The sequence below is a fragment of the Sylvia atricapilla genome, chromosome 6 (genome assembly GCF_009819655.1).
Source record: "Sylvia atricapilla isolate bSylAtr1 chromosome 6, bSylAtr1.pri, whole genome shotgun sequence".
Taxonomy (NCBI): domain Eukaryota; kingdom Metazoa; phylum Chordata; class Aves; order Passeriformes; family Sylviidae; genus Sylvia; species Sylvia atricapilla.
Window position 1 is genome coordinate 40,352,856 of NC_089145.1, and position 13,872 is coordinate 40,366,727.

General features: G+C 42.8%; 1 protein-coding gene across 1 annotated transcript in view; it reads right to left on the bottom strand.

The window, feature by feature from the left end:
* The window catches only part of KCNH5 (potassium voltage-gated channel subfamily H member 5), a 149,921-nt gene that overhangs the window by 22,582 nt on the left and 113,467 nt on the right, over nt 1-13,872 (bottom strand). The window contains exon 10 of the mRNA XM_066321624.1: nt 6,490-6,686. Coding sequence (XP_066177721.1) covers nt 6,490-6,686 — 197 coding nt within the window. The remainder of the gene's footprint in view (nt 1-6,489; nt 6,687-13,872) is intronic.

Genomic DNA, 13,872 nt, shown 5'->3' on the forward strand with positions numbered 1-13,872 from the left:
ATGTGCAAATGCCTCTTAAACACTGATGGGCTGAGGGTACCAACCATCTCTCGAGGAAGCCCATTCCAGTGTTTGACCACCCTCACAGAAAAGAAATGCTTCCTAATTACCAGTAAACCTTCCCTGGAGCAGCTCTGAACCATCCCTACACATCCTGTCACTGGATCCCAGGGGAGAAGAGATCAGCAGTTCTCTCTCCTCTTCCCCTCCTCAAGCAGCTGCAGGGGCAAATGAGGTCACCCCTCAGCCTTCTTTCCTCCAGACCAGAAAAGCCCAAAGTGCTCAGCTGCTCCCCACACTCCTTGCAGCTCTTTCACCAGCTTTGTTGCCCTGGATGCATTCAAGAGTTTCACACTTATCACCAAGTTCTGCACTCAGCCACAGCCAAGAGAGAGAAAACCTCTGTTCTCCCTCTGCTCCTCCAGGGAAGGGATCTAGAGGTTCAATTGGACCTCATTTCCCACGGTCAGAATGACCTGAAGAGCACCCAGAGGAGATGAGTGTACAGGAGATGAACAAGTGGCAGAAAGGAGAGGGAAAGGAGTGAGGCACATGGGGAAGAGCCCAGGTCACAGCTACAGAAGTGAGACAGCAAACCCAGGCCAGCTCTTGCAGCACTCACCCTGCTCTGACAGCTGTCCCACACCGTCTGGCAGGGGCTGAACTTGAGGCTGCTGCAGTTCTCCCTTTCAATTTTTATGCTGCTCTTCTACCTAGCAAAGTCACACACAGTCCTCCAAGGACTCACTTCCTCGCTTTGAATGCCTTAAACTCAAGTGCCCATGTCCCCGAAGATGCAAGGAATTGCTCAGAGGAGCAGGAGATGGGAAGGAAGAGCTGCAGAAAAACTCTCACCTCAGATCCACAATTCTCACTTGGAAGGATTCGTGGGGCTCTCAGTGGCAGAAGGTGGAAGATGTGCCGGGCTGTCTGTAACCACACAGCCACAAATACACAAGGAACTGCTGCATTATCTGTACTGATAAATTCCTCACGTGGGTCTGGCCCAGATCCCTGAGCAGTTTCTCGAGAAATTTCCAGCCCATGGCCACCAATCAACAATTTGGACAAGGTCACTTTATTTGAAGGCTTGGAGTGGGCTCTTCTCACCCAAACACATTTAACATACAAGTGTAGACATCATCAGAGGTGGTATTAGATATAAACCAGTGGAATAGTCCTTTAAGAAATATTGCAATTGAGTATTAAAGTGTTTGGAGAGAGTGGTGAATGCAATAAAGCTAAACAATAAAAAAATCTTCAAAGATTTTCCAAAGTGAAAATATTTTCAAGCACAATGGCAGCTGCAAAGTCGGCTAAGATGTGAAAAAAATAAAACCAAATTGATTTTTGAGGGTGCAACTTGCTTACTCAGTAATCACCCTTAACAGTCACTGAAGATAAACTATAGCTATAGGACCTAATTTTCTGGGATGACACGTTCATATAAAAGAAAACAAAAAAACAAAAACAAAGACCCAGACAACTAAAGACCAGAGAGGGAGAGAAAAGGTCTGAGACAAGGATGATACTCTGACCCCTTTCCATGTAACCAAGTCACTCCCCACAAATGATGAACCAGCTGGTGAAGTGCAAATAGCTCTGAACTAAGCTCCTGCAATTGTGAGTAGCTTAATTCCGAGCTCAAAACCTGTGAAAGTCCCCAGGATCACCAGAACACGAGTGACCATCAGGGGCAAGGGCTGATAGCTGAACAATGCTCTCTCCCTCTGGCACTGCTTCTGCATCACTAATACAGCACATCATTGGGAGGGTCTGGAAAATGAAAATAGAGATGGTGAATGAACCTTGAGACAACCTTCACTTTTAGGACACATGAATGCAGAATTCAACTTAAAATAAAGCTTTTCTTAAAACCACGTGACACAGAGCTAACGAGTGATTCAGTCAAGAAACCACATGTGATGCATTAAAACCTCAAGCAAGAAGAGGAAGGCAATTTAAAAAGGAATTATTCTAATCTGAAGGAAAAAAGGAAAACAGGACGTGTGTGTTAACACAGTCTGATGGCCTCGTCCGCTAAAAAGCCCCAGAGACTCAGTGTGCTGGAGGTATTAGACAACATCAGCTGCTCACAGTGTTGTCCCTGGCTTTAAGAGCATCACAGGGAAGAGAGTTGAGCCTCCCCAAATGGGATTTTGCTGCCTTAAAGGCACTCATCTCTCCTCACATCTCCTTGGCTCGCTCTCAGCACACCTTCCAGGAGCAAACGCACCGGGGTCAGGCATGAACAATTGTCCTCTTCCCGGCTGCTCCTGACTCATTCCTTTAGCACAGCTCATTCTGCCCACGGTAGGAAACAGCAGGAGGTGACTGTGTGCCTTAAAAGCTGTGGCTGAAATCTTTGCTGTATGGGAAGCACAGGAGGATTTTAGCTGTGATTTCAGGAGGGACAAGATTTCATCTGGGTTTTTCTCCACACTTGCACAGGCTGTGCTGGGCTCGCAGCTCAGCAGAGGGGGTACATTGGCTGGTACAAATGGAAGCTGTGATGAGAAAAGGAAAAATAAAACCCAAAATGTGGCTGGAGCATGGGCTATATGGAGGTAGGGCAGCAGTTTTCCAGGACAAACATCCTTGTTCTTGCTCCTGGAAATAAACACAGCACAGCACAAGTGCAGGAGTGAGGTCGAAATGCGGGCATGGACAGTAGCAGGGGAACAAGATCACCCAAGACCCTCAAAGCCTTCCAACACAGTTCCAGAAAGGTCTGGAAGAACCGACTCTGCATGACAATTAATTTGCACAAAAAATGACAAACTTATCTCCAGGATGGGGAAAACCTATCTATAAACAGGTACCCCACAGAAGCCCAGGCATGTGTGCACCCCATAACCCTGGACACCCCAGCTGGAGCAATACCGGAGCCAGGACTGGTGATCTCTCTTCCTCACCCTTCTTTCCCTTGTTTGCTTGCTTTCATTCAACTCTTTCTCTCTCTGTTCCCTTTCACCCCACTCCTTTATCCAAAACCCACTGCTGTGTGCTTACACAGGGAGAGCAGGGACTTATGCATAAAAATTCCTACGCCAAGTATGTAATTTGCTAATGAAACATTTTGAAGACCCTCTGACTTCCGTGGTTCCTTTCAAGCCAAGATTTCCACCGAGGGTGCTCACTTCCCTTTGACAACTGGATGTCACAGAACCTCCTAAAAATCAGTTAGGAGTCCCCTCCGTGGGCCAAGCTCCATGGCTCAAGCTTGCAGAGAGGGCCCCCCTCCAGCTGTGTGAAATCTTGAGACGTGCTTAATGAATTAGATATTATTAATATTTTCTTCCAGCATCAGAAGGCAGTAATTAACTCTTTGAAGACCCATGCCAAGCCCTGCTTTATTACTCAATCCTCAGAGGCAGCTATTGTAATCTCATTGTGATTTTAAAGAATATCATTTCAGAATAATTATTTTCCTTGATTGAAGAAAAAAAAAAAAAAAAAAAGAAAGAAGTTCAAAGTCATATTTCTGCCTTGGAGTGTGCATTAGTGATGCCAGACATGCTGTAAAGATATCAGAGCACAAAACACGATATGCTGCAATACTTTTGCTGAGCAGATGCCTTAAGGAGGTCATTCAACATGCCAGGCTCTAAATGCTATTTGGGAGTGAGAAAACATTATTTTCCCACTTCAACAAGACTTTCGCTTCCCTGTCATGTGGAAATAACCTTTTGTGCTTGGTGCTATCATTAATTTATTAGCCTTTTGAACGTCTATATGTTTTACAGTCCATGGACTGCATCAAAGTGCTGGCTGAGGGACAGGGCAGCACAAACACATGGTGTGTGCACCCAAATCCATGGATGTGTGTTTCAAAGAGCAGACCTGGTGCAAGAACACTCCTGCCTATGTGTTTTTGACAGTGAGAACAGCCATTTTCTCAGGCACAAACCCCCAAGGAGTGTATTTATGTCATCATTAAATGTCAAACCGTATGAGTGATGACTACGTGGAAAAAGTGCTAAGTATATATTTCTATAGAAATCAATTAAAGGAGACAATTATTTTCTTTCCATTTAGGTAACACGACTCCAGCAGAAGCTGCTGCAGCACAGTGCAGCTGTCACCCAGCCTCACTGCCTGAACAGTTGCTTTCTGTTCACCTGATGGAACCATATTGGATGGCACCAATTCTCCTCAGGGATGAACTCACCACCAAACGCTTCTGTGATTCCCAACAGGGAATCACAGATCCTTCCAGCAGACAGTAGGTTTGAAGCAATCACCTGAATAACTTTAGGTAACAGGACTTGGACTGTGTCCCTGGTGTTGAATGTAGCATGATCTGTTTCATGCCCAGGAACAAAACACAGAATTTCCGCAAAGCGAACTCTGGCTCAGGGCATCTGACTGCAATTCCAAGGCAATTATTGACTGAAACTTTGGGGGAAGACAGGTGGAGTTCATCTGATGTGTATGAGGTATTTAAAAGTTAGTCATCATGGGCTCTGTGAAATCAAAAGGGGATGGTTTTCCCACCTCAGACTGGGCACCAAAGAGGGGCCAGATGATTTCCTCCAGGAGCAACCATCTCTCATGGGCTATGGAGGTGACTGGTGACAACCCTGGACATCATCAGCCAGTTTTTAATGAAATAAACTCCACTCTGCATGTCCCACATTGACACGATCCTTCTTGGACTCTTCATCTGCTCTCTCACACTGCCCACACATTCCCCCAAACAGCATTTCCTTTCCTATTGCAAAATCTGATGTTTCTTTAGGAATGCTCTTCCTGCTCACTGGAGAGTCCCTGCCCCCATGTCAAAGTCCATGTACCTGACACTGAGCTAAACAGCAGGTATCTCTGCTGGGAATGTGAGTTCCATGAATTTTTCCACCTGGGTGATTCCCCACGCCAGGGCCCTGCAAAGAAACCAATTTTCTTTAAAAAAGGTGTGTGTGAGAGAAGAAATTCTGTGACAACTCAGCCAGGAGGCTACTCCTCATATGCATCCCTGGACTGCACAGATGAATTCCAGCACACTGTCCTGTCAGGAATAGACATGTCCATGTTTTTCTCAGGAAGCCAGCTGGAGTGACAGGTTCACAGTTTTAAGAAGGAAAGAATACATTTTGGTGCAACGTATGTGGCATTATCTTGTCCCATGAAATCACCATCAGCAATGCCTGAGCAGAGCTGTCATTACAGGGCTGTAAGCTGGGGAGGGGGCAAGGGGAGGAATGCTGGAGTCAAGGCTTGGAGCACTTCTTATCAACAGAGAAGTGATAAGCTAGAAACTATGAGCCAGCTTTCAAGCCCCAAAGCCCTCCTTCAGGTCTGAAGTGGAGTTAACAACCTTCCAGTCAGAGGTAAGCTGACAAGCTGGAACCAAACCTGATTATAACTCAGCTCCTTCAGGCTCCAGCACAGGCAGAGGGACACTGTAATCCCATTGCATCTGCTCCTTGCCATGGGTATTTTGTGCCATACTCGGGGTATCGATAAGCACAAAAAATGAAACCTCCTCTGAAAGCAGCAGTTGTACAATGCTGCAGCAGCTAGGGAGAAATTCGACTTCTAAAAAGTAAAATTCTAGTTGTGTTGAGCTGTTACTGCAGAAGCTGGAATTGCCTAGTAAAATACTGAGGTAGCCTTGAACACTATCAGGTGAGATGCCCAAGGTACATCTGCAGAAAAACGTGTTTCAGCCGCTAGAGGATCACAGCTAATGCTCAGTAATCTATAAATCACTGTTATGAGATTTCTCTATGCAAATGAAATTTATATAACCCTCATCAATCGTAACAAAAAATCATAAAGATGAGATTTTGCAGCCGCAGTGTGAATTAAAGGATCCCTTAACCTGTTTTCAAGATACGTCTTTATAGCTAATTAATTTTTAGATGGATTGTTCTTTGAAAGAACTAATGGATAGTGAGCATTGCTGATTGATTATAAAATGAGCAGGGGGGTTTAAAAAGTGAGCTGTGAATGTAAAATCCCTACCCAGCTTTATTAACCGTGCCATATTAAAATGCTAGATGATGCAACTGCGAGAAGCAGGTATTAATACAGTACCTTTGATGAGTGTATTTTATTTATTTAACATCAATAAATTTCTCTTAGTTGGTCTAAAACATGGAGATCCATCAGATTGTCCTCCAAACTGTATCTTAGAGACTTCAACTTTGAGAAATCCAGAATCTGGATTCTATAAAATATAACTTTACACATTTATGCGATGGGGTGGAAAAAACCCAACGAAATGAAAACCAGCAACTATGAAGAAAAGGAAAAGAAATGCAATTCATATGTCATCCTGCTAGGACTGCTCTCCAGAGCTGCAAATCTACAGGTAACTTTTATTGAGCCATCATTACCGACACTGACAGCACTTATCGAAAGGCCACTCAATCTGCCATGACCTGAAAACATCAGGAGGAAATGGGGGGAGGGGGGCGTTGTTAAACACTGCCAGCAGGACTGTGCAGCCTCCTGGTGAGAGAAGGGGGAAAATAAAGAGCTTACCCGCTTCCTCAGGTTGCAGGTGAGCGTGAGGTTCCTGGAGAAGGAGTTTGCAAAAGCAGTGTAGAAGTCCAGCACTTTAAGCAAGGCTTCTCGCTTAATTATGTGCAAATCGCAGTAGGTCAGAGCCCGCACATTGGCACAGGCATGGGCCAGGCTGGTTTCCTTCCAGAAGATATCACCAAACACGTCACCTTTACCTGAAAAACGGCAGGGCACGTTTGTTAAAAGGTAGAGTTTCTCAGCACACGGATGATTTTTTCACAACCTGTCTTACACTCCCAATTATCCCAACACAAGCGCCCAACCGTGAAAACTAACAAGAGTAAAAGTTTTAAAATTAGCTGAGGTACTTGACCATCCTTAGCAGTAGCCCCAGGTTTTTTAGGTATTTATAGATTGCTCTGTGAAGTGTCACAAAGCATAAGAGCCAGATTGTAAAGGTCTCCTTTTAGCTGAAGATACAAGTAATGGATTTTTCAAAGGTGCCAAATATAATGAGCACTTAACTAATGTTCAAGTGATTGAATATTTTAGGTGTCCATTCCCAAGTGATTTAGGAGTCCTGCTCTTACAAAAACCTTCTGACATCTAGGTTCTTTCATCCTCATGGCTGTCCAGTGAGGGGCAGGAGCCAGCTTCCAAGGACCACACTCTAGAGGATGTTTTAACATTTTTAATTCAGTGTCAGTGGTAACATTCCTTCTGGAAAACCCACCGAAAGCCTCACTGAGACTTCTAACCTTTAAACAGCCACTTCTAAATCTTAAACACATCTAAAAGTATAGTTCTAAACCCAAATTCATTCATTTAAGTAGAGGCTTAAGTCTGTATTTCAATGTTTGCTGAGTAAGAGAGGGTCTGACACCTGAGACACGTACATGTATAAATACCTTCAACCAGAGGGGAAAATTACACCTGAGGGCTACTTCTGCACTGGCAGGCAGTGTAGCAGAACAGCTGATTGCAGACTTTGGACTGGCTATAGTCCAGTACCACGGACAGAAGAGCTCTAGGGACTGGGAGTGCTCTGACTTAGCCCAGTTTTGTTCCCTCTGCAAGGAATCCACACCTCCCACACCTGTGCTAGACACCCAAGCAGGAGAAGAGAATGAGGACACCAGATTCAAAATCACACTTCTGACCCAACCAGAACCCCAGCATGGGTGCAGATCAGAGATATGCTTTCAGGTTTGGACCTTCTGGTTGTTCTGAGAAGAGGCAACAGAACATACATTGGAACATTCCAAAGCTGTCTTTTGCCTGGCCATGGGCTGGGCAAGGACCACGGTGTGTGGTTTGTGGCTGACACCTCAAAAACTGAAGCAGAAGCCATGGTACAAAGGGTATTTTTTGTTTCAGTCCCCCAGAGACATCCCAGTTCTCTATTTTATCAGTTGTTAAAAGAGAACTCAAATCAGTCAGTCAGTCAGTGGCTATTGATTTTTGGCACCTCCAGCAGCCCCTTGGTGAAAGTTAGAGATGTTATAGTTTTGGCATAAAAAAGGTAATGAATTATTGTATTTCCTCTCTCTAGAACTTTTAACATTTTGCTCCACTCTATTGTGGAAACACAAACCAGAGGGGTAATCTATCCAACCTTATTACTTTTAGGGGTTAGAGACTCTGTTTCTCTATTTCCATTTCTGCTTTTGGTATTGTATACAGTAAAACATATCTAACATTTTTCAGGCAGAGTGAAACAAAATGTGCAAGTCTTTATCTCCCTTTCTCTGTTTTCATTTTCTAACAAATATCTCTATAACAGAATCATCCCTTAGAAAGGTTATAACTGCATCTCATTGAGCTGCTTTTAATTCTACATATTTTTATGTTATTAAAATCAACTACAATACATAACACAGCTGGTATAATTTATAAAACAAGGTGCTTTAAAATGTTTTCCTCAATACAGAGCATTTTCTAGTAAAATTATAATTTATCCAATGTACTGTTTTGAAATTACCTTCTGCAGTTAATTGTCCTTGTCTCTACTTAGAGTTCAAAACCCAGTTTACAGACATACTCAGCACGGTTACATAATTTATGGAAAATAGACCATTTCTGAAATGCAGAAAATTGCTTAATGGATTTGCTCTCTGAGGTGGACACAGGACAGAGCTGAGTCCTGCTTTCAGTGCAGAGTGCAGTTAAAAGACAGTGGTTTTACCCTTGAATTTGAGCAAACCACTTGTCCTCTTCTCAAATTTAGGCTAATATGTAGTTAATTTAACCAAGAGGTTGTAAGAAGTGGATAATCACCCCGAAACTCAGGACAACAGTGTGTTACAGAATCTGCACACAAATCATGGATAAAAGGTACCAAAATTTATAAGCTTAAGAAGATACTCCCATTGTCTTCAATGTGGCAGGAAACTGCACTGGTTGGGACTTAAGGGCTGGGACACAAAGAACTGAACTTATTCACTCTTTCATGAGACACTACTCACTGGATTTGAAGGGTGAAACTCTAAACTCCTCTTACATTGTGGTTTACACTCTTCAGAAAGCATAAAATCTTGGAAGCCTTTAAAGGGATCTTGAATTTGACATTTCCCACATACACTTCTGAGCTTGTTTGCTGGTTATAAATGTGCTAAGGAATGTACAGAATGAAAATAAAACCTACCAGATTCTCCAAAACACCCCATCTTTTTTCATAAATATGGGGATTAATGTACTGTACTTTATCCCTACTAACTTTAGTTCACTGTGCAGTGAGAGGCAATTATTCACTCAGGACAAGATCAGATGTTAGGAAAAAAAATTCTTTACTCAGGGCGTGGAGAGGCACTGAACAGGATGCCCAGAGGAGCTGTGGGTGCCTCGTCCCTGAAATGTTCAGGGCCAGGCTGGGTGGGGCTTCGAGCAACCTGGTCTAGTGGAAGGGTGTCTCAACCCATTCTATGATTAGCTGCATTGCAACTAAATAAAAACAAAATTTTCAGCATTGAAAAACAGAAAATTTAACTAGGCTAGGTCTGACACAGCTACCCAGAGACACATACTAGTAATTTTCACTTGCAGGGGATGTTCAGAGCTCCAGGGAAAGTGCTGCTGAGGCTGGGCTGGGAATGCAGAGGTGCTGATACAGCCTGCATAATTTCCAAAGCTTCTCTTTGGAGATTTATTGAGGCATCAGTACATTCCCTCCCAAATCTGCCCTGAGTCCTGAGCACCTCCTGAATAATGGAGGCAAAGCTCTGGGAAACCCTCCTGCCCCTGCTCACATTGCCCAAAGCATTGCTGGAAGAAGGAATGCTGTAAAATAGAGTGGGAGCTACTTGCATACATTTCACACATCACAGAATCATAAAATCCTTTGGGTTGGAAAAGACCTCTGAGATCACCAAGTCCAACCATTAACCCAGCAATGCCAAATCCACACTAAAACATGCCCCTAAATGCCACACCTATAGAATTATGGAATCATTGGGTTGGAAAAGACCACAAAGATCATAAAAATTCAGATTTTGCAACTGAAAAGAGCATGGACAAAAAGAGGACTTGTGAAGGGGGTTGGTGGCAGGCATAATTTCTGCTGAAATAGCTACACTGCTATCATTCTAAATACTATGTTTGCATGCCTATACATAAAAAATATACATATGTATTCATGCATATTCACATAAATATATTTAGGGGAAATCATATGGTATGCAGCTGTATAACAGGTCGGGATATTTCTATGCACTGCTCTATCTTCTCTATTCTGATAACCTTGCCAAACAGATTTGGGGGGACAGATGTTCTCTGCAGACTTACACCATGCACTGACCTGCCAATTTGCCAGGCAGGAGTTCATGCCTGGACCTTTCAGGCAGAAAAACTCTTAAGGGCTTTATGGAACCCTCCAGGAGCTTGCAGATGGAATGAAAAAGTGCTTGAACTTGGAAACATTCTTTTTAAACAGCATCTCAAAACCCACACGTGTATTTATGTAAAGACAAAATTCATCCTTCTTCAGATGGGGACAGAAACTGAGCTAATAAATATCTTAGCAGACATAAGAACTTGATGGATCCTTTGGAAGAAAGTTTAGACAGGCAGCTAAAGAATAAATTCCTGGTGGGAAATAGCACTGGGTAAAAACACATAAAGGGGACCAAGTCTTCTTAAGGAGATGTTTTTATGTACAGTCTTAGCTAATAGACCAGCTACCCTTTAACCATTTTAAAATATCTCCAAAGCCTCATCAGTCATGCTAGCACAAGCCAGACATGATGAATTATGTTGGCTTTCCATCAGGGTGCACTCAAATCTTACCTTGCTTATGAAAAGCAAAGGCTGATGTTGTTTGAGGATCAGTAAAACTGTTTCACAGAGAGAAAATGTTCATCCAATCAGCTCAAGTGCCAAATACCATGAAGTGATGACAGCATGCACACAAGTGAAGGTCATAATTACATGTATTGATGTCTATATTCATACAAATTCACATTTCTATGTATCTGGAGTGAAACCTCCTGCTGCAGGACAGACATGTCCCAAACGGATGTAGAATCCCAATGAGCAGGGAGTGAATCACCTCCTGTCACCCAGAGCAGCCCTGTGATGGGCCAGATCTGCATCTCCTCACCATGGCACATTGGGACTGGTTGCAGAGGTTTACAAAATGATGCAATATATTCATGGAATAAAATCCATCTGTGGCTACTAAACACAGAAGATTTTCTTCTGGGTGAAATACAGCCCAGTGGAGGGTTGGAAATATTCTGGGGAAGCATCACAGTCTTCTCACTTCACTTTCCTACTTTCTCCTTCACATCTACTCTGGACCACTTTTGGAGACAGGCTGCTAGGCTGGCTGGATTTCTGGCAAATCCAGAAAAAAAAAAAGTTTATGACAAATTTGGGAGGAAGCAAATTTGGAAAAAAATAGGAGATACTGGACCATGAAGTCACCCCAAGACATTTGGCTTAGTTGAAATGGTTGTTTTTGCCTTAAGAGGGTATCTGGAGAAGGTGGGGGTGATGCAGTGATGCAAATCCATCAGGCGCACTTCCCATGTGGGACATCACTGCAAGCACAGCCCAAGATGTACAGAGATGACACTGAACTGTGAGAGAGGTCTTCTTGCCCCTGCCAATGTTAAATCCTCAACTTCAGTCTTTTTCTGGGGCATCCAGAAGGGCCAGAACTGCCTTGAAAATCAGATCAAAGCAGTTGATAAATCCACCTCGATGGGACTGCATGTGAAAGGGCAGAATGACAGGAGAAAAAAGCATTTCCAGCCTCTGAAGCATTGTCAAAACAGTCAGTAAAGCAGCAATGACAACACACTGTGCCAAAACAGTGGTCCATGCTGGCAAAGGTGCTTTGCATTATTTAACACAGTGCAACCTTCCCCATCTGCACCTGGAAACACAAAGGGACTGACCTTTCTTCCACCATTCAGGACTGCTGCAAGCAGGACCCAATGTCCAGAAAGATTTCTCTTCTTATCTCACTCATTTTTTAGTGCAAGTATAATACTGTCCCACATGCTTCTAGAAGCCCCAGCTTTTGGAGACAGGTTATTTCCATTTTGATTTTATATAGAAATAGGTTTCTATCCTTCCTGAATGAGGAAATAAACCTGAAAGCATTTTTCACCACCTTGAAAACTCATAGGGCAAATCAGATTGCCACAAAATGTTAGTCAGATTTAAAAGTGCTGTACCACACGATTTTTTAATAATTTTCCTATTCTTGTGCTGGCAAGACTTTCGAGTTTGGGCAGTGAAGCATGCAGGTCTAATTCAAAAACATATCAATTCAGAGAAAGCAATATTTCTGACTCTAGAGGCCATGGATCAAATCTGTAACACACTAGCTGGCACTAAATTAAGACTGATGTTTCTTATCATAATTAACCATCACGCAGAGACACAAAAATTAAATTAAATTTACAAAAATAATATGAAAAATTCAGGTTTGTCAGTAGGAACTAATGACACTTTTGAATGAGCATCAGTAGGACTAAATCTTACAATGGTACTGCAGAGGTCAAGCCATACCTGCAAGATCTGACTGATTCCAAGGCACTTAAGAAGGACTGCACAGTACAGACCAGGAAATCACACTTGTTTTCAGACCAGTAACCCTTCAAATATTTTTCAAAATACTTTCAGATTCAGTGCTTAAAACCCAGCCTAAATCACATTAATTATTTCAGTTCTGCTCGCTGAAAAAACCCAGCGCTTTCCTCCATGAATCATTTTCCTCTTAGTTAATTTAGAGCTTTAACTCATTGGAACACAGGGGACTTTTCCTATAGATGAAATAGGACATAGCCTGTTCTGTAAATTGCAACCAGGTGCATGCTACTAACCTGGGGAAATGTTCACAATTAGTCTGCCTTGGTTGACTTCACATTGAAAACAACACAGAAGTTCAGTATAAATTAACAAGAGCTGATTTGACACAGAGGCCAATTCTGCCACCTTCATTGCACTTGAGAAGAAACCCAAGCTGCAACTAAACTAATTAAAATCAAGGAATTAGCCACTAATAGTGTGAGATGGAGCTGGACTGACAGGTTTTCATGTCACAAAGTGCATCACATGCACAGTCAGTCTCGTCCTCCACAGAGCACATGCCCAGCTGCCCAAGCATGGAAATTCCAAGTGCTGATGTGTGGATACCAAATATCCTCTTGCTAATGCCCATGCATGAGAGCTATGGAGCTCCTGGGATTCCTGCTCACCCAAATGGGAGCTGCTACTTGCTCTTCCTCTAAAGAAAATCTTTTCCCAATGATTTGCTGGGAGACTCAATCATTTGACCTCCAAACACAAGTAGCATTAAGAGCAGAAAAAGACTCATCCCTATTTTCACCTGCCATACCAAACTCAGGAAAACTCTTGCCTTAGTCCTCTGATACTGCATCATATCCCCTTCAAAAATTTGGAAATAATTAATGAAGCAGACCTTTAATAAGGTGCGGTTTGTCTAATAACAATTAACTATGGGTTACTGTGGAACTATATGCAGAACATGCTGAGAATTAGCATGTAATACATAAAGGGAAATAACCGAATACTATGAGATCAGGACCCTGAATGTGGCTGAAACATGAACAATTAAATTTATATTCATTCTGGCTTGACTAACATACTGAGTTCACTCAGCAGCAACCCCCCCCCAGGATTTCACTGCTCAATATATTTTTATCGCTATGCAGCTTGAGCAATATTTTTGATCAATTCCTACAATCAACATCTGAACGCGGTGGGCCATTATTTTTCTGCTGAAAAAACAACTTCTTTAAACCTTGTTAATCAATATGCCCCGTTTAAGTTACTGCACAGCTTACACAGCCAGCTGTGCAAATAGCAGGAGCTGGAGAGCAACTTTCAGAGCCACTTGGTTGGCATTGCCATCGATGTGTAACTCCTCATCAG